Source organism: Antechinus flavipes, chromosome 4 (genome assembly GCF_016432865.1).
Source record: "Antechinus flavipes isolate AdamAnt ecotype Samford, QLD, Australia chromosome 4, AdamAnt_v2, whole genome shotgun sequence".
NCBI classification, from domain to species: Eukaryota; Metazoa; Chordata; class Mammalia; order Dasyuromorphia; family Dasyuridae; genus Antechinus; species Antechinus flavipes.
In genome coordinates this window covers 72,940,641-72,962,497 of record NC_067401.1, presented here as the reverse complement: position 1 = coordinate 72,962,497, position 21,857 = coordinate 72,940,641, and the positions used below count along the sequence as shown (strand labels likewise).

Here is a 21,857-nt window from a genome sequence, read left to right as displayed (position 1 = left end):
AGGTAGGAGCCAACAGTCACTCAGAAGTACATGTTTGACAGGGTGGTGGACAAAACTAAGTCAATCAGAGAGAAGCAGCATACTGTAGTTCAAAGCTCATTGATCTTGGAATGGGTTCAAATGAGTTCAGTTCCCAGTAAGTAGATAGACCTGCTGAGCTTCAATTTCCTTAATTTCTGAATGAAGATAATAATAATGTTGCTGCCTAGGCTCTGAAAGTGTTGTGTTGCAAATGCTTAGCTTAGGAAAAGTAATGAGGCATAGTATATAACAGGCACTAATTGTGTTTGTAGTCTGCAGCTCAAGTTTAGATTCTCCATTTGAGACTTGTGTGACCATAGGCGAACCATTATTCCTTAGTTTTCTTTCTTATCCATAAAATATAATTTAAACACACATATGTCTACTTCACAGAGTGATTCTGTGGATCAAATGGGATAAAGTTTTTTTTTTTTTTTTTAAGTCCTTTTTAAACCATGAAGTATTTCATAAATGTTACTGTTTAATTTTTAAAATATGTGTGATATGATGGCTTTGTAGTTGGGAGAGCATGAGATGATAATGTTTTGATAATTTTATATGCTCTTTAATCTTTTATTATTATATTTAATGTAACATTTTCAGGCTCCAAAGGGAGGAGACATAATGGTATTATTTTACCTTAAGATGGAAAGTGATAAGATTTCCTAAATGAAGATTGAGGAAAGATGTCCATCTTGAAGTTCAGACCAGTCACTAATGAGGAGCTACTTAGTGAGCCCATTGAACTTCAGGGAAAAGAGATCCTTAGTGCAGAGCGATGGTTTACAAACTTTTTTTTTTTTCAAATGCCAACGATGACAACCACAACAAATGTTGGGCTCTCTACATAAACCTTTCATATAGCAGTCTACACAAATAATTTTCTTAGATCACATTTTATTAAAATAGAGGTAAGGATTTATTACATGTTTATAAGAATACAAACTTTACATGATCAACATGTTTAGTGACAAATTCTTTCCATCTTTTATATTCATAACAAAATGTTAAATATTAATGTAATATATTGACTTGGTTTTTTTAGAATTTCTTGAAGCAGATCATTAATTTTGTTTATGGTAATTCTTTTTCAAACAATAATCAGAATTTATAAAGATATGATATATCGGCAGAAAAAACTTGTTTTATACAAATTAGATATTACAAATAGCAAAAAAATTATACAGTTTTATATGATAAACCAGATAAATCTTTATTCACTTTTATAGCCAAAACATAAGGGTTATGTGGGTTACATGCTATCACAGAACAAATCTACTAACCATTGTAATTCAGATGAAGTAAGCCCAAATAATTTGTTTTGTATCCATTCATAAATAGATATTTTTAGGCCTTTAAAATAAATTGAGAATTTTTATATTGTAAATTGATTAGCAAGAAAATCTTTACATCCATTTTGTTCAAAGGATACAAATCATTAGACTCAGGGAAATAAAAATACCATGTTGTAAATTTATTATCTATAGCTCTAATTTTTTTTTTTCATTTTTTTCATTTCATTGTCACAGTATGAATTTTGATGACTTTGCACTGATTCATTTAAAATATTTAGTATTTAAAAAATATTCATTAAACACATTTCAGGAGAATTTTTTAAATTTATAAAATGAATTTGCTTCATCTTTAATAATAAAAGATTAAGTTATTTAATTTAATTAAAGGTTATTGCTAAGAAAAATGTCAGTTTCTTTTACTTCAATATATTTCTTCCACATTATCGTTTTCATTAAAAAACAATAACAACAACAACCCTGTCAGTTACTTTGAAGGTTTCTTTTACCATGGCTCTATCATCAATAAATTTGCATAGTAACAAGTTTTCTTTCATTTAGGAATTATACATATGTAAACAAAGAAACATTTTTTAATATCTATTGTTTCTTCATACTTCAATCACTACTAAGTAGGAAGATTTTAGTTTTTCATTTAATTTGTAGCAAATGTTTTCAGATTTAAAGGTGATACTTCTTTCTACCATATCTGCTACCAGGTATTGTTTCTACTGGGGGTCTCACTTAATAGCTTTAGGTAGCTACAACATTTCTCCTGGCTACTAAGAGTTTATATTTAGCAATTCTGTAAACACCTTTATACAATCCAAGCAGTTCTTTTGATGTCACAGGCATGATTTTGAAGTTTATTTTTGCTTATTTAAAAGTATCTTATTTTTTCTGGGAGAAAAATCTCTTCTTGGCTTACCATTGTGTTGTGCATGTATATTTTCAAAAAGTCACTTAAGTTTCATGATATTTGCTTTTAAAACATTTTTATAAAACAGACACACCAGTGTTTCCATTTCATCATAAACATAGGGTTTTTTACTCTTATTTTTTAACATTTTTATTATTTATAAAATATCATAAAAATTCAAATAAAGGTATTAATGTTGAATAAAATTTACAATAATAAAATGAAATCAAGCAAAAGAAATTCCTTTCAACGCTGTATACATATGTATAAATGCATGTGCACACATATGTATATATACATATATATCTCTTTTTCTACTCTAAATCTATTGTTTCTCGTAATAGGTGACTATATATGTGTGCGTCTATATATATATACACATACACATGTATGCTTATGTAAACACATATTTAAATGAGATTGGAGGAGAGAAAAATATTTCTGTTCATTTAAAAAATTAGAGGTGGGAAGAGTATTATGCAAAAATGGTTCATGCATTTATAGATGGGATCATTGTATCATTAATTTTACTTCATAATTTTATTTTGTTAAAAAATCCTTATGAATTTGAAGTAATCTGTAAATGTAATATAAAAATAATCCACATCAATAAAATATTTTTTAAAAGTATTTCAAAGGGATGGAGTTATATAAACTGATTTAAAGTATGCAGAATCAGTAGAATAATTTGTACTCTAATATTATGTTACAAAAACAAAAATTTGAAGTCTTTTCTAAACTGATGGGTGGAAGTGGGAGGATGAGCATATAGATTTTTATTTATCAAAAAGCTAAATAAAAATAGAGATGATTGGTTACTTTGGATATGGAATAATGCATGCACTTTTAGATGAAGTAATTGTTTTAATTTGTTATGAGACTTTTGGGGTGAAAGTAATCTTTAAATGTTTTAAAAACACATAAGTAAAACAAAAAACCCAGTAAAGTAAATGATTCCTTTTTTTTTTTCCTCTGCAGTAAGAAAAGTGGAAAACCACCAATACAGAGCAATGAGGTAATATTTTAATATTTTCTTTGAGATAACACTTAAGAAATTTTGAAATAAAAACATGAACTGATAGAACTCTAGAGTAGAACCTAGTGTTCACCCAGTGTAATTCCTTTTTCACTATAGGAATCCCTGCAAATAGCATACTTGACAAATAGCCATATAGCCTTTGCTTATTTCTTGAAATTTTGAAACAGAAGCACATTTCATTCTTGGATAGCTCAACTTATCCTAGGGTGAGCTCAGATCTGTCTTTCTGAATTGTATTTAGTAGTATCAGTTTTGCCTTCTGAAGAAACACAACTAAATTGTGCTCCTTTTCCAGATGGTAGCCCTTTAAATATTTGATGACTGAATTTAAAGCTTCTTGTCATTTGTCAATTTGATAAATATGGCATCTGTGTTTAACAGAACAAATACAAGAACTCTAATGGAGATTTCCCTCCAGATTGATATCAATCCATTAATTACCAATCTTTCAATTTAGCTACCCCAAATCAGTTTCTAATCTAGGTACTATCTTTTCATGAGAATTCTTGTGAAATAACTGCTTCTTTATGAACCCATGCTAGTTCTTAATGTTCACTGATTCCTTTTTTTAAATGCTCACTAACCATCCCTTTAATATTACCTCTTGTGATTTTTACTAGAAATTGACATTGTTCTCACTGGCATATTGTTTGAAGGATTTATTTTATTATCAATTTTGAATATGATGTCGTTTTTAAGTCCTTAATATTTCTCTCGTAATTCTCATATCACATTGTGTTTTGAAATTCATTGATACCACCCAATCCTATCACATTTATAATTCTTCAATCTCCTCACATGTAGTTTTTCTAAATCCAGTGACTTTAGCTATTTTAGGCCAAGTAAGTCTTTTACCGTCTCTTTTGAGTTTTACTTTCTTGTTAGCCAATTTTATTCTCTTTTCTAGTGTGAAGACCTTTCTTGTAAAAGGGAATATGAGTAATATAGGAGTTAAGTAGTTTTTTTTCTTCTCTAGGATCATTTATTATTTTTTATTTATCCCAAGAAGACTTTCTGTTTTTCTTTTATTATTTTCTTTCCCCTAACATATCTAAAAAGTCCTTTTTGTTTAGTCGTCCTTTTTTTTTTTTTTTTTTTTTGGTGGGGTAAGGAAAGGGATAAATCAAGTGACTTACCCAGAGTCACACAGCTAGTAAATGTCTGAGGTTAAGTTTGAGCCCCAGTTGATCCTAACTCCAAGCTGATGCTCTATCCATTGTGCTATCTGGTTGTCCATCTTACTCTTTTCCCCAATTTCTTTATTTAGCCTCCTTTTTAAGATCTGCTTATTTAGGATTTTAGCCTTTCTAATATTTTACAGGAACATTCCAACCTTTAATAGCCATCTTCACATATTTATGCATATATCCATTTTTTGTTCTCCATGTCTTTTTTAGTTTTTAGTGTTTTCTCTGTGAAATTATGATTTTCTTTAAACAAGAATTTTTTTCTTCTTAGAATTATCATTGTAGAAAACTTCCAGTCATCTCTGAGAGGATTTTGTGTGTGTGTGTGTGTGTGTGTGTGTGTGTGTGTGTGTGTGTGTGTGTGTGTGTTTTAAATGTAAAGACAGGGAAGGGAGGGTAGATTATGAATAACTTTAAATGCCTAACAAAAGCTTTTATATTTGATCCTAGAAGTGAGAGAATCCCTGGAGTTGATTGAATAGTTGAATGATATGATTAGACTTGTTCTTTGGGAAGATCACTTTGATAACTGAATAGAGGATAGATTGTAGTGGGGAGAGACTTTTGATGGGCAAGTTATTTCAGTATTCCAGGTTGATGTGATAAAGGCCTTTACTGGGGTGGTAGCAGTGTCAGCAGAATAGAGGAGTATATAGGAGAGATTGCCAAAGTAAAATTGACAGGGCTTTGTAACAGATTGGCTGTGGGATGGAATTGAGAATCATACTTACATTTTGACTCTGGGTAATTGGGAAGATGGTGGTGCCCTTGACAATAAGAAGAAGTGTCAAAAGTGGAGGACGAGAAGAAGGAAGAGGTTTTGAAGAAAGAGTATGAGTTTAGGAGGTATACAGAATAATTTAGATATCCATAGACGGTTGGAGATGTGACATTGGAAGTCAACAAAGAGGTTACGGCTGAATAAGTGGTCTTGAGAATGATCATCATAAGAATAGTAATTGAATCCATGAGTGCTGATGAGATTGCCAGTTGAAGTAGTCTAGAGGGAGAAAGGATAATTTCCAAAGACAGCATTTTTAATTCAGTGATGAAGTCAGAAACCAGACTGAAAAGTGTTGAGAGAATGAAAAGAAAGGAAATGAGGAATTGATTGTAAATGGTTTTCTTAAAGAGTTCTTTCACTAAAGAGATGAGAGATATTGGATGAAAAGTAGTCAGGTTGGTGGGATCAGGAAAGTTTTATGAGGATGGGCATTTTTATAGACAGTAGTAAGATCATTTTGACAGATGAATAGAGATGGATCACAGTGGGAAGAGACTTATGGTAAACAAGATGTTTCAGTAGTCCACATTGAGGTGATAAGGGCCTTCAGTAGGATGGTAACAGTAATTGGTGGTAGTAGGGAGCAACCAGTAAACAAAGAGAAATTGAAGATAAATGAGAAAAAATGATAGAGGAAGCAGTCTGCTGGAGAAGTTGGGATGGAATCAATCACTTGTACATATAGAGAGATTTGTCGTGGCTTGGAGAACTTTTTCTTCATGTGATCCAGGGGTAAAGATGATATTGGTGGCAGAATACATCGGGGTGATGTGAGATTAGGAAAAGAGGAGAAGTAGGAGTCTTTTGATCCATATAAATATTCTCACATTTCTTTAAAATGATCCCTTTTTAATCATTTTTTAATATGCAACAATATTCTTATATTCATGTGCTATAAATGTGTTTGGCCATTTCCTAATTTATAGGCTTCCTATTAATTTCCAGTTCCTGCCACTATAAAAAGAGTTGCTATAAATTTTTTTGTACATCTGTCTTCTTTTCCTCTTTCTTTGATTTCTTTGTAAGGATAGTCCTGCATTTCTTCTTCCCTTTACCCCACTATCATATTTTTTTTTGCTGTTGCTTAAGTTTAATGTAAATAACCAGTGTTTCTTTATTTGTTTTAGTTCTGGACCTTATTTTTTTAACTTGAGTTTGGATTGGAGTGTTTCTTGGCAATTTAGTTTTCAAATTGGGTATCATTTCCTAGTCTTTATTTTTTGAACTTTTTTTTTTTTTGATACATTTTCATCTTTGAAGTCTTACAAATGGCACTTCATAAAAAGAGTTTGCTCTCTTTCCCCTCTCTTATTTTCTCATATTCTTTCTTTTAAATTATATAGATTGTTCATATCCAGGTTCTGCCTTTATCTCTAGTTTGTATTTGCTTTGAATCCAACAGTAAACATATAAAACATTGTAGAAAAGTTTTCTAGGAAAAAGTCTAATAGTGTCATCTTTTATTGTTCTACCTATTCTATTACATCAGTTTTTTTCTTCCCTAAAATTTCCTAGCACTTTATTCTACATCTTTAGGAAACAAAAGAGTCAAGTTCTTATATACTCAGAGATTTGTTACATTTTTGTTAACAACATTCGAAATATATGTTGATTATGTTATTTAATAGATTGGATCTGATATTTTATACCCATACTATTTCACTTCTACTATATGAATTATAATATCAAAGGAACTTAAGACTTGGAAAGGAATTTTAAAAGAAATGCTATTTTTATTGCTACTTTTACTTCAGAGATGTGATTTAAGATTATTTTTGTGCTATCTCTAGTAAGTATTGTAGTTTACAAATAAGAAAAAGGGTCAAAATGCTATGTAGCAGCCAGATTTTTTTCTCAATTAAAGATACTTATGTACCTTTAGCTCCCTGTCCTGTAAGGGTCAGAGGAGGAGGAGTCACGTGTAGTGCAATAGTAAGTAAACAAACACTAAAGCTTGAGATCCTCCAAAGTGGGTCTGCTGTGAACTAGTAGGGACTGCCTTGGGGGGGTGGGAACTCTGGTCACATTGAGATCTGCATCATTAATGGAGGTGTCTTTTTCTTTGTTTGGCTGTGCGTGTGACCTCATAGATCCTTTTTAAGCTGTAGGGAGGAGTAAGTCGCTCTTTTTGATCTGGTGTTCACTGGGAGTCAGCAGGAGGTCAGCTAGGCAGGATGTGAACACGTGAATAAAAGATCTTGCGCTTGCACATGGCTGTTCTTGAACACTCTATCATGTTTAAATCATCCTTCCTATGAAATGATGGCCAGAGATCTCTGAAGACCTCAGACAGAGGTAAGCGTGGTAAAATTGGTGACTAAAAATTTCTCTGAGGGCCTGGGAATTAAGAGAGACTGGCAATAGTGAATGCAGAGTGGACATTAACAAGGGTATCACTAAAGTAGTGAATACCTTGAGTTGGCATTCACAAGTAGTGCCCAAACTTGGGATGTGCTGTAAATTGCTAGATCCCTGTTAATCGGGAAGACATGATAGTTCCCCTCCCGAGAGGGAAGGCAGAGAGGCATTATGAATCTATGCGTGTAGCTGGATGATTTTTTTTTTTTTTAAACAAAGATCACCCTAACGAACAGTAAGGAGTTTGTTTTCAAGCTCTGAGGCATTTACTCCCACACCCATTAAGTATAGCTCAACAAGGAAAAGGTCTAGAACTAATAGAGATGGTTGAGAGTATAGAGCAAAAAATACAATGGCAATGCTTATGGTATTTCATAATGTTCCTCTGTAGGTTATAAAATGATTTAGTATTTTTCTCGTGTTGCTTTTTACTTCTTAGTGTTTTTCTGCTTGACAAGAAGTGAAAGTATTACCTGGCTCAGAGGGAGTTCTGGACTGTTTTAGCAATTCATGGATAGAACTGCCATAGTTAAATGGTTTTATTATATGTTGGGGTTAGTTTCTTTCTTCATTTCCTGTTTTTTGGATTTAGTGGCTTCTTTGAATAGGCAAGGTTGACACTATAGTAATTTTCTGTGGTCTTCTCAACATCATCCTTCTCATTGATATTGGTTTTCATCTTTAACAAATCAAAAGTCTGATTAATACTGTTGATTTGAAAACAACATATCAATAACCAGTCATTTTCAGTCTTTTAAGTTAATCAACATTATCAGCATATCAGCAAAATTAAATTTTGTGGGTGTTTTTTGTTGTTTTGCTTTGGTTTTTTGTTTTTTGCTACACATGTCCATCACCCTCTTAGTCTTCTTGGTGAAGGTATTACCAAGACCCATTACCATCACCAAGAAGATAATGATAAAATATAGATAAGACTTTTCTTAATCCTGAACCATATTTTCCAATTTATTTTTTTGCTTTCTTCCATACTTAATTGAATTCAGTGAACATTAAGTGATATGTCTCTTAGTCTAGAGATAGATTACATTCTATATAGAAGTTTTTTATTTCCTCATTCTCTGCAAAAGATTTTGGTATCTAAGCTGCATGGCACATTAATGATAGCCTTTTTTTTTCTGCACTTATTTGAATACAAGTTCATCAGCTGTCTGTAAGATTTTCTTGGGAACTTTTGGATGTATAATGAAACTAACTTGACCAGCTTGTTTATTTGATTCTGTAAGGAGCTAGTAAGTGATTTTTATTTCTGTTCAGCTGCAGTTTCTTTTTCATGTTTTATATAGATAAAAAATATTGCTATTGCTACAGCAGAATCTGAATTAGCAGGAACTTCAGAGGCCATCTTGAACAGGAACCCATTCTGCAACATAAGATTCAGTTCCAAATGCATACAAAGTATTTCTTGAATAATGCAATTCTAGATTTTACCAGGAAATCTAACTAGCCTTTGTAGTATCAACATCATATTCTTTTTACCAACTCTAAGCAGGTTTTTTATCCTTTCCTTAATATTACTCTTGCTCTCAGGGTAAAATAAGGGATTTTTAAAAAAAAATCCTTTTTCTCTCTATTATTCATCAGAAACATCAGCTTTTACCAGTTTTAGTGGGTCTTGCCTTATGCATTATCTTCACTTGTCAGCTGTTTCCTCACTACTCATCCTCACCCATAACTTCCCTGTAAAGCTTTCTATCCATCCTCTTTAACTTCATTAGAATCAATTTTAATTACATTGCCAGAATTTTATTTTTGATTTTCCTATTATTCTTGAATGAGCTTCCTTTTTAAAAACAATTTAAGAGAATTTGCTTTTTTTATATCCAAACTCTTTGAAATTTGCTTTCGTAAAGGCTATGGGTATTTGTCAAACTATTTTAAATGTTCCTCTCTTTATCTTTCAGGTTCTCATAATTCTTGGCATTTCCAAATAACCAATTTGTTCTCATTGCTCATGATCAAGTTCAGAATAATAGTTATCTACTTTTCTTTTGCTTTTTGAAAGATAAATTTATCAGCAAGGCACATAACTTTTCAGTTATTCTGTTTTCTAGCAGAGGGAGAAAATACCAGCAGATGTCTGTTTTATTGCTGTCCCCATCACTATTATGATTACTTGATTTCTGCCAACTTTGTGATTTTTGCTGGAACTTCCTCATCCTGTTTGTTAAGCTAATTTAAAGACTTCTAGTCTACTCTTACCACATTTGTCTCTGTTATAGTTTACTCTTACCATATTATTTCTATTTCTCTCTCCATTGAGCTTCTTCCAAATATCTTCCACTTTACTTCCCTCCAAAGAGGTTAATTGATTTCCACTTAGATCATTGTATTATTCAGTATAGCCTAATGTTACCTAATTGGTTATATTTGAACAATATGTTCCTTAAAGTATCTTCATTTTAGTTGAGAGTTGCATTCTGTCAAGTTTCAATAATAAGCCAATAGAATTTTATATATGAATTAGGCCTTATTAGAGCTTTTAAGATCACTTACCAAATTTGAATTTCTAATTTCCTATTAAGACATCTCTGTCCTGTAGCCAAGAGTCAGAACTTCCAGCAATTCATATTCAACATATTTAAAACTAAATTAATTTTCCATTTAAATTAGTTTCTCTTTTTGATATCTCTCTCTCTCTTTGTTGTATCAGCCATTTTCTAGTATTCCATCACTATTTAGCTTTCTGTTCAATTGCAGAATGACTGAATCATCTTTTACTTCCTCTCTCATCTTATAAATCAAATTTAATTACATATATAATATTGTTTGCACAACTGTATTGGAAGTGTCATTATCAATTGGTTAAAATTCCATTAAAGTTCCTAATTCCTAAAATAATGTAGGACAGATATATTCAAGAGTTGAAAACAAGTTCTGTGTAAAGTTCAGGGAAAGAAAATTTATTACCTATTGGAAGGATCAGGGAAGGATTCATTATATTTGTGTTGGGTTTTGAAGGATGAGTAAAAATTTAATAATAATAATAAAAATAATTTTAAAAATTAAAAAAAATAGAGGGGGAAAGAAAAATTTTTTTCAGTTAGTAAGAAATAACAAGCAAAAATTTGAAGATGGGACAGCTCAAAGTATGTTGGGAGGGCAAAGTATTCCAATTTGGCTGAGTATGTACTGCCCTTGGGCAGGGTGAGCCTTAAGTGCCAGACTGAGAAGAGTTTAGACCTCTCTTTTATGGAATGGGATGCCACTGAAGATTCCTAAGATAACTAAAAAAGATAAAATAAGGTCATATGAAGGTTAGTTGGAATTGGGATGGATTGAGGAGGTAGACTATAATATTAAGATGTTATTAGAATAATACCAATAGTTTATAATCAGGTTGGGAGAGAGATTGGAAAGACAGTGGATAAAACTTTGTAACCAAATGACATGAGTAAAAGAGAGAAGAGTCAAGGTTTCAGATATGAGAGACCAAGAGTATATTAGTGGTACCATTGACAGAGACAGTATAGTTAAAAGGAAAAGCAAATTTAGGTGAAAACATAATAATTTTGACTTTGGTTATACTGAGTTTGAGGTATTCGTCTCCTAAAGGTAATTTTAAATGCAGATATTGGAAATCAGGGTTGGAAATTTAGATTTGAGAGCTATCTACAAAGAGGTGATATTTCAAACAATAGCATGAATGCAGTTTCCAAGGGAGAGGTTAGAGAGAAAAGAAAAGAGAAGCAGGAGTAAAACTTTAGAGAATTACCTGCCTTATGGAGCCAGGAAAATAATGTGAAAAAATATTTAAAATATGTAACAAACTTGAATTAATTAAGAAGTGAGCTTAAATTTTTTTAAAAGGAAAGTTTTTGTTGGCATTGTATATGTTATTTTCTTGACTCTGCTTACTTCACTTTTTTTTTTTTATTATATTATAGCTTTTTATTTACAAGATATATGCATGGGTATTTTTTCAGCATTGACAATTGCAAAACCTTTTGTTTCAACTTTTCCTCTTTTCCCCCCACCCCTTCCCCCAGATGGCAGTTTGACCAATGTATATTAAATATGTTGAAGTATAATATGTATACATGTATACATGTCCAAACAGTTATTTTGCCTACAAAAAGAATTGGACTTTGAAATAGTGTACAATTAGCCTGTGAAGGAAATCAAAAATGCAGGCGGACAAAAATAGAGGGATTGGGAATTCTATGTAGTGGTTCATAGGCATCTCCCAGAGTTCTTTCACTGGGTGTAGCTGGTTCAGTTCATTACTGCTCTATTGGAACTGATTTGATTTATCTCATTGTTGAAGAGGGCCACATCCATCAGAATTGGTCATCATATAGTATTGTTGTTGAAGTATATAATGATCTCCTGATCCTGCTCATTTCACTCAGCATCAGTTCATGTAAGTCTCTCCAGGCCTTTCTGAAATCCTCCTGCTGTTTATTTCTTACAGAACAATAATATTCCATAATATTCATAAAACCACAATTTATTCAGCCATTCTCCAATTGATGGGCATCTCTCTTCTTACTTCACTTTTTGTCAGCTCATTTAAAGTCTTCTTTATCTATTCATCATGATCACCATATCTTATAGTACAGTTAAGTTCCATTACATTCATGTATCATTTGTTTAGTCATTTTCCCAATTAATGAATCAACCCTCTTTTTAAAAAGTTATTTGATTTTGCAGATGCTGTTGTAAGTATTTTTATGTATATGAAATCTTTTTTTTTTTTTTTTATCATTTACCTTCTTAAAGTGTGACTAGCAGTAGACTCTCTAGGTCAAAGATTATAGTTTAATAATTTTATTTGCATAATTTCAAATTGTTTACTAGAAGAGTGCCCAGAACAGAACCCAAGAGATAATTGTAAGATATTTTGAAATAGCACAATTGTAACAAGTATCAAATTGTGATTTTTATATTTTATAATTTATTTATATTTTTTATTTATTATTTATACATTTGTGATGTATTTATAATACAGTACATTTAAGTTTACAATTTATTATGTGAGATGGAATGCTGAATTAGGGGAACAGCAAGTATTTAAGTTTGGCTTGAAACTAGTACCTGTGAAAGGGAATAGTGACTGGAGATGTAGTTTTCATGCAGATTGTGAAGTGTTTAAAATGCCAAGGAGAGATTTGTACTTTATCCTTCAGGCTGTAGGGAATCAATGGAACCTCTTGAGCAGATGAATGCCATAGTTCACATTGGTGCCATAGGATATTTATTTTGACAATTCTATAAAGTATGTATTGGAGAGGAGAGACAATAGAAGCAGGAATCCCAAGGAACAGACTTTGGCAATAAGCCAAGGAAGACAGGATTAAGGCTTAAACCAATAAAATATAGCCAATAAGTAAAGAGAAATGAATGGATGTAAGATTTTAGAGGTGGAATCATCAAGACTTACTTAGCTACTGACTGGATTTTGAGTTGCCAACAACAAAAAGATTCACATGCTTCTGAGCCTTTTCTATTCTAAGATTTGTGTACTCTGCTTTTCAAAACTTCACTTATCATTCTTTAGTGTGAGACACATGAAGATAAAGTGGTTACTTTGGGGACAATTGTGTTTTGTTCTTTTTACTATTCAGTAGCTCTTAAATTTAGTTTTCTTATGGTATTATATATAACTGAACATCGTCTTGATTTCTAATTCTTTGCCAATGCAAAAAGAACTGCTATAATTATCTGTACATAGAAGTCTTTTTCCTTTTTCTTTGATCTCTTTGGAATATAGATCTATTAGTAGTATTGCTGGATCAAAGAGTATGCACAGTTTTCCAGCCCTTTAAATAAAGTTCCAAATTGTATTCCAGAATGGTTGGATCAGCGGAATACTCACTAACAGTTAGCTAGGGTGCCTCTTTTTCTCTCATCTCCTTCAGCATCTGTTGTTTCCAGTAGGTGTAAGGTGGTACCTTAGAGTTGTTTTCATTTGATTCCTCTAATCAGTAGTTACTTTGGAGGTTGAGGGAATTAATTGAGAAATGGTTAACTATACTTCCAACAAGTTCTTCCTTCCATTCTTTCCCCCCCCCTCTTCCCTTCTCCTAGTTTTTAATTGGGGAATAGCTTAGAATAGTGGGCAGAGAAGAACAAGGGATGCCAAAGAAAAAGAGGACCATTAAAACATTCTTTTTTAATGCACAGAATGGAAAGAAGTTCAGAATGAATCACAAAAACTATAGTTGTGAAACATGGAATTTATTATATATTTTAAAAAACATTACTTCACTTTTTTAAAAATTATATTATAGCTTTTTATTTACAAGCTATAAAAGTGCTGGCATATTGTGATAGAATACTATTATGCTGTGGGAAATATTGAGAATGGATGCAGAAAAACAACTCAAAAACTATATAAGCTGATGCAGAATGACATGAGAAGAACCAGGAGATCATTGTGCACAGTAATAGTAATGTTGTAATGATGGCTACTCTGACCAGTATGATGCTTTAAGACATTTCCAAAGGACTTATAATGAAAAAATGCTATTTTCCAAAGGAAGAGAGGGATAATGATGAACTCTGAGTGCAAATTGCAGTATAATTTTCTCTCTTTGTCTTGTTTTTAAAAATATATGGCTAAGGTGGAAATAATATTTTACTTGATTTCATCTGTAAAATTGATGTTTCTTGCCTTCTCAGTAAGTGGTGGGTAAATGTTTAGGAGAGAAGAAGAACCTAAAGAGAAAATAATGCTAAATAAGTAATAAATGCTAAGTAATTGAACTATTTTTAAAAATAATAAATGGGAATGTTTTTTAAAAATATATAATAAATTCCATGTTTCACAACTATAGTTTTTGTGATTCATTCTGAACTTCTTTCCATTCTGGAAATTAAAAAAGAATGTTTTAATGGTCCTCTTTTTCTTTGGCATCCCTTGTTCTTCTCTGCCCACTATTCTAAGCTTTTCCCCAATTAAAAACTAGGAGAAGGGAAGAGGGGGGGGAAAGAATGGAAGGAAGAAAAGAACTTGTTGGAAGTATAGTTAGGCAAAATCTACATGATGGCCATTCCCAAAAATGTATGTCTCATTCTGCTCTTTGTGTCTTCTTTAGAGATACACACATACGCATTCATGTGGGTGTGGATACACATATATTTGTGCATCACATACAATTGGTCATCATTTTGATTGTTTTTCTTTATAGTATAGCTGTACTTATGTGAATTGTTCTCCTGATCCTGCTAATTTTTTTTTTTTTGCATCACTTTATATTTGTAGGATTTTTTGAGATTCTCTCTCTCTCTCTCTCTCTCTTTTTTAAATAACTTTTTATTGACAGAACCCATGCTAGAGTAATTTTTTACATTATCCCTTACCCTCATTTCTGTTCCGATTTTTCCCCTCCCTTCCTCTGTCCCCTCCCCCAGATGGCAAGCAGTCCTATACATGTTAAATATGTCACAGTATATCTTAGATACAGAAGGTAGAAATAACCCGGGAAGAAAAACAAAAATGCAAATAGTTTACATTCTTTCCCAGTGTTTCTTTCTTTGGGTATAACTGCTTCTGTCCATCATTGATCAATTGAAGCAGATCTCTTTGTCAAAGAAATCCACTTCCATCAGAATACATCCTCATACAGTATCATTGTTGAAGTATATAATGATCTCCTGGTTCTGCTCATTTCACTTAACATCAGTTCGTGTAAGTCTCTCCAGTCCTCTCTGTATTCATGCTGTTGGTCATTTCTTACAGAATAGTGATATTCCATAACATTCATATACCACAATTTACCCAACCATTCTCCAATTGATGGGCATCCACTCAGTTTCCAATTTCTGGCCACTACAAACAGGGCTGCCACAAACATTTTGGCACATCCAGGTCCCTTTTCCTTCTTTAGTATCTCTTTGGGGTATAAGCCCAGTAGTAGCATTGCTGGATCAAAGGGTATGCAGAGTTTGATAATTTTTTGGGTATAATTCCAGATTGCTCTCCAGAATGGTTGGATTTGTTCACAACTTCACCAACAATGCATCATTGTCCCAGTTTTCCTGCATCCCCTACAACATTCATCATTATTTTTTCCTGTCATCTTAACCAATCTGACAGGTGTGTAGTGGTATCTCAGAGTTGTCTTAATTTGCATTTCTCTGATCAATAGTGATTTGGAACACTCTTTCATATGAGTGGAAATAGTTTCAATTTCATCATCTGAAAATTATCTGTTCATATCCTTTGACCATTTATCAATTGGAGAATGGCTTGATTTCTTATAAATTTGAGTCAGTTCTTTATATATTTTGGAAATGAGGCCTTTATCAGAACCTTTAACTGTGAAAATGTTTTCTCAGTTTGTTACTTCCCTTCTAATCTTGTTTGCATTAGTTTTGTTTGTGTAAAGGCTTTTTAATTTGATGTAATCAAAATTTTCTATTTTGTGATCAATAATGGTCTCTAGTTTATTTTTGGTCACAAATTTCTTCCTCCTCCACAAGTCTGAGAGATAAACTATCCTATGTTCCTCTGATTTATTTATAATCTCGTTCTTTATGCCTAAATCATGGACCCATTTTGATCTTACCTTGGTATACAGTGTTAAGTGTGGGTCCATGCCTAATTTCTGCCATACTAATTTCCAGTTATCCCAGCAGTTTTTATCAAATAATGAATTCTTATCCCAAAAGTTAGGATCTTTGGATTTGTCAAACACTAGATTGCTATAGTTGACTATTTTGTCTTGTGAACCTAACCTATTCCACTGATCAACTAATCTATTTCTTAGCCATATGGTTTTGGTGACTGCTGCTTTATAATATAGTTTTAGATCAGGTACAGCTAGGCCACCTTCATTTGATTTTTTTTTTCATTAATTCTCTTGAGATTCTCAATCTTTTATTCTTCCATATGAATTTTGTTGTTATTTTTTCCAGATCATTAAAATATTTTCTTGGAAGTCTGATTAGTATAGCACTAAAGAAATAGATTAGTTTAGGGAGTATTGTCATCTTTATTATATTTGCTTGGCCTATCCAAGAGCACTTAATATTTTTCCAATTATTTAAGTCTGACTTTATTTGTGTGGAAAGTTTTTTGTAATTTTGCTCATATAATTCCCGACTTTCCTTTGGTAGATAGATTCCCAAATATTTTATGCTGTCAACAATTATTTTGAATGGAATTTCTCTTTGTATTTCTTGCTGTTGGATTTTGTTGGTAGTGTATAAAAATGCTGAGGATTTATGAGGATTTATTTTGTATCCTGCAACTTTGCTAAAGTTATGAATTATTTCTAATAGCTTTTTAGTAGAATCTCTGGGATTCTCTAAGTATATCACCTGCAAAGAGTGATAGTTTGGTTTCCTCATTGCCTACTCTAATTCCTTTAATATCTTTCTTGACTCTTATTGCTGAGGCTAGCATTTCTAATACAATATCAAATAATAATGGTGATAGTGGGCAACCTTGCTTTACTCCAGATCTTATTGGGAAAAGTTCCAGTTTTTCCCCATTGCATATGATGCTTACTGACAGTTTTAAATATATGATGCTGACTATTTTGAGGAAAAGTCCATTTATTCCTATACTCTCAAGTGTTTTATTAGGAATGGATGTTGAATTAATATTATCTGCATCTATTGAGATGATCATATGGTTTTTGTTAGTTTGGTTATTGATATAGTCAATTATGCTAATAGTTTTCCTAGTATTGAACCAGCCCTGCATTCCTGGTATAAATCCTACTTGGCCATAGTGTATTATCCTGGGGATGATTTTCTGTAATCTTTTTGCTAATATTTTATTTAAGATTTTAGCATCAATATTCATTAGGGAGATTGGTCTATAATTTTCTTTCTCTGTTTTCAATCTACCTGGTTTAGGTATCAGTACCATATCTGTGTCGTAAAAGGAGCTTGGTGTAGGATTCCTTCAATCCCTATTTTTTCAAATAGTTTATATAGCATTGGAGTTAATTGTTCTTTAAATGTGGTAGAATTCACATGTAAATCCATCTGGTCCTGGGGATTTTTTCTTTTTCTTTTTTTTTCCTTTTTTCTTTTTAAAATTAATTAATTAATTAATTAATTTTTAAATAAGTTTTTATTGATAGAACGCATGCCAGGGTAATTTTTTACATCATTATCCCTTGCATTCACTTCTGTTCCGATTTTTCCCCTCCCTCCCTCCACCCCTTCCCCCAGATGGCAAGCAGTCCTTTACATGTTGAATGGGTTACAGTATATCCTAGATACAATATATGTGTGCAGAACCAAACAGTTTTCTTGTTGCACAGAGAGAATTGGATTCAGAAGGTATAAATAACCCAGGAAGAAAAACAAAAATGCAAGCAGTTTATATTCATTTCCCAGTGTTCTTTCTCTGGGTGTAGCTGCTTCTGTCCATCTTTGATCAATTAAGGCTCTATTTATCGAAGAGATCCACTTCCATCAGAATACATCCTCAAACAGTATCGTTGTTGAGGTATATAATGATCTCCTGCTTCTGCTCATTTCACTCAGCATCAGTTCATGTAAGTCTCGCCAGTCCTCTCTGTATTCATCCTGCTGGTCATTCCTTACAGAACAATAATATTCCATAACATTCATATACCACAATTTACTCAACCATTCTCCAATTGATGGACATCCTTTCATTTTCCAGCTTCTAGCCACTACAAACAGGGCTGCCACAAACATTTTGGCACATGCAGGTCCCTTTCCTTTCTTTAGTATCTCTTTGGAGTATAAGCCCAGTAGAAACACTGCTGGATCAAAGGGTATGCACAGTTTGATAACTTTTTGAGCATAGTTCCAAATTGCTCTCCAGAATGGCTGGATGTGTTCACAATTCCACCAACAATGTATCAGTGTCCCTGTTTTCCAACATTCCCCATTATCTTTCCCTGTCATTCTAGCCAATCTGACAGGTGTGTAGTGGTATCTCAGAGTTGTCTTAATTTGCATTTCTCTGATTAATAATGATTTGGAGCATATTTTCATATGTCTATAAATAGTTTCTTTTTTTTTTAATTTAATTTTTATTTAATAATTACTTTATATTGACACTCGTTTCTGTTCCGATTTTTTTTTTCCCTCCCTCCCTCCCTTCGCCCCCTCCCCTAGATGGCAAGCAATCCTTTATATGTTGGATATGTTGCAGTATATCCTAGATACAATATATGTTTGCAGAACTGAACAGTTCTCTTGTTGCAGAGGGAGAATTGGATTCAGAAGGTATAAATAACCCGGGAAGAAAAACAAAAATGCAGATAGTTCACATTCGTTTCCCAGTGTTCTTTCTTTGGGTGTAGCTGCTTTTGTCCGTCATTTATCAATTGAAACTCAGGTCTCTTTGTCAAAGAAATCCACTTCCATCAAAATATGTCCTCATACAATATCGTTGTCGAAGTGTATAATGATCTCCTGGTTCTGCTCATTTCACTTAGCATCAGTTCATGTAAGTCTCGCCAGTCCTCTCTGTATTCATCCTGCTGGTCATTTCTTACAGAACAATAATATTCCATAACATTCATATACCACAATTTATCCAGCCATTCTCCAATTGATGGGCATCCATTCATTTTCCAGTTTCTAGCCACTACAAATAGGGCTGCTACAAACATTTTGGCACATACAGGTCCCTTTCCCTTCTTTAGTATTTCTTTGGGATATAAGCCCAATAGAAACACTGCTGGATCAAAGGGTATGCCCAATTTGATAATTTTTTGGGCATAATTCCAGATTGCTCTCAAGAATGGTTGGATTCGTTCACAACTCCACCAACAATGCATTAGTGTCCCAGTTTTCCCGCATCCCCTCCAACATTCATCATTATTTTTTCCTGTCATCTTAGCCAATCTGACAGGTGTGTAGTGGTATCTCAGAGTTGTCTTAATTTGCATTTCTCTGATCAATAATGATTTGGAACACTCTTTCATATGAGTGGTAATAGTTTCAATTTCTTCATCTGAGAATTGTCTGTTCATATCCTTTGACCATTTATCAATTGGAGAATGGTTTGATTTCTTATAGATTAGAGTCAATTCTCTATATATTTTGGAAATAAGGCCTTTATCAGAACCTTTGATTGTAAAAATGTTTTCCCAGTTTATTGTTTCCCTTCTAATCTTGTTTGCATTTGTTTTGTTTGTACAAAAACTTTTCAATTTGATATAATCAAAATTTTCTATGTTGTGGTCAATAGTGATCTCTAGTTCTTCTTTGGTCATAAATTCCTCTGGGGATTTTTTCTTAAGGAGTTGGTTAATAGTTTGTTCTATTTCTTTTTCTAAAATGGGACTGTTTAGGATATTTACTTCTTCCTCTGTTAATCTGGGCAAGGTATATTTTTGAAGGTATTCTTCCATTTCATTTAAGTTGTCGAATTTATTGGCATAAAGTTGGGCAAAGTAACTCCTAATTATTGCTCTAATTTCCTCTTCATTAATGGCGAGTTCTCCCTTTTTATTTTTAAGACTAACAATTTGATTTTCCTCTTTCCTTTTTTAATCATTTTTACTAAGGATTTGTATATTTTGTTGTTTTTTTATAGAACCAACTCTTAGTTTTATTAATTAATTCAATAGTTTTTTTACTTTCAATTTTATTGATCTCTCCTTTTATTTTTAGAATTTCAAGTTTAGTGTTTGACTGGGGGTTTTTAATTCGTTCCTTTTCTAGCATTTTTAGTTGCAAGCTCAATTCATTGACCTTCTCTTTCTCTATTTTTTGCAAGTAGGTCTCTAGAGATATGAAATTTCCCCTTATTACCACTTTGGCTGCATCCCACACATTGTGGTATGACGTCTCATTATTGTCATTTTCTTGAGTGAAGTTATTAATTATGTCTGTGATTTGCTTTTTCACCCAATCATTCTTTAGTATGAGATTATTTAGTTTCCAATTATTTTTTGGTCTATTTTCCCCTGGCTTTTTATTGAATGTAATTTTCACTGCATCGTGGTCTGAAAAGGATGCATTTACTATTTCTGCCTTACTGCAGTTTGACGTTTTTATGTCCTAATATATGGTCAATTTTTGTATAGGTTCCATGAGCTGCTGAAAAGAAAGTGTACTTCTTTCTGTCTCCATTTAGTTTTCTCCAGAGATCTATCATATCTAACTTTTCTAGTATTCTATTTACCTCTTTGACTTCTTTCTTATTTATTTTGTGGTTTGATTTATCTAATTCTGAGAGTGCAAGGTTGAGATCTCCCATTATTATAGTTTTGTTGTCTGTTTCTTCTTGCAGCTCTCTTAATTTCTCTTTTAAGAATTTAGATGCTATACTACTGGTGCATATATATTTAATATTGATATTGCTTCATTATCTGTGCTACTCTTTGGCAAAATATAGTGCCCTTCCTTATCTCTTTTGATTAGATCAATTTTTACTTTTGCTTGATCTAGGTTGTCTCTTTTTTTATGGCACAAAAGTATTCCATTACATATACCACAATTAGTTGTTTACTCAGTTGTTTAAGAGGCATTTTAAGAGTTGAGTGACAGGGGAAACCAAAGAAAAATGAACAATCCTGAAAAGGTCTCTTGAAACCAGAGGTTGCTAGTCTTCCTTGAATATGTGGTTCCAAGAAGCTATAAGTTATGCATTGGCCACACCATGTTAAAAATGTATCTTGGGAGATGGGTTAAATCAGGTAGAGGCTAAATGACAAGCTTCAAAGTCATCGGTGGTTTAGGGGGATATCTATTCTAACCATGGGAAAATCCCCTTGATGAAATGAGCACATGAGAACAATCTGTTCCAACATCCATGAAGACAGCTGAAGTAGTCTCATGGAGTGCTTAAAGGTTTGTCTGACTTCAAAGACATCCTGGTTATCCCTTCATTTTGGAAGATTGTTAGTCTTGACTTTTGTCTTGCCATTGGCTTTGATAACTCTGAAGAGAGAGTGAAATTGACAACTTTGTGCAGTTCTGCCTCTCTTAAATACACTTCATGCACAAATCAAGAAATCATTCATGATGTCCTTTTCAAAAATAAAGAATGAACAACAATGTAGCTGAACATACTCTGAACATAAATTATAATTGTAAAATTGGTAAATATTTGAAAATAGAGAGGTGAAGTTTTTCGGTCCTCATCCCAGGAAACAATAGAAAAAATGAAGACTGGTTTGGGGATTTCAGTATTCTTCCTGACAATCAGGCAATTCATGATAACTGGGGAGGGGTTCCCCCAGAAGAAGGTCTTTCTTTTCTATTAGCTTTAGCTAAAATCTTTTGGGATTCCTGCCATTTTTGTTGCAAGTATTCCAATAAAAATTTCCAAGTAAATTAGCCTTTCAAT

General features: G+C 32.6%; 1 protein-coding gene across 4 annotated transcripts in view; it reads left to right on the top strand.

Moving 5' to 3' along the window:
- Window positions 1-21,857, top strand: part of ABCD3 (ATP binding cassette subfamily D member 3) — a 609,690-nt gene that overhangs the window by 495,792 nt on the left and 92,041 nt on the right. For all 4 annotated transcript variants that reach the window (XR_007953146.1, XM_051993309.1, XM_051993308.1 and 1 more), the window contains one exon: window positions 3,211-3,247. Coding sequence is in view for 3 of the 4 variants with exons in the window: in XM_051993309.1 (XP_051849269.1) it covers window positions 3,211-3,247 (37 nt within the window). In the remaining variant the exon portion in view is untranslated. The remainder of the gene's footprint in view (window positions 1-3,210; window positions 3,248-21,857) is intronic.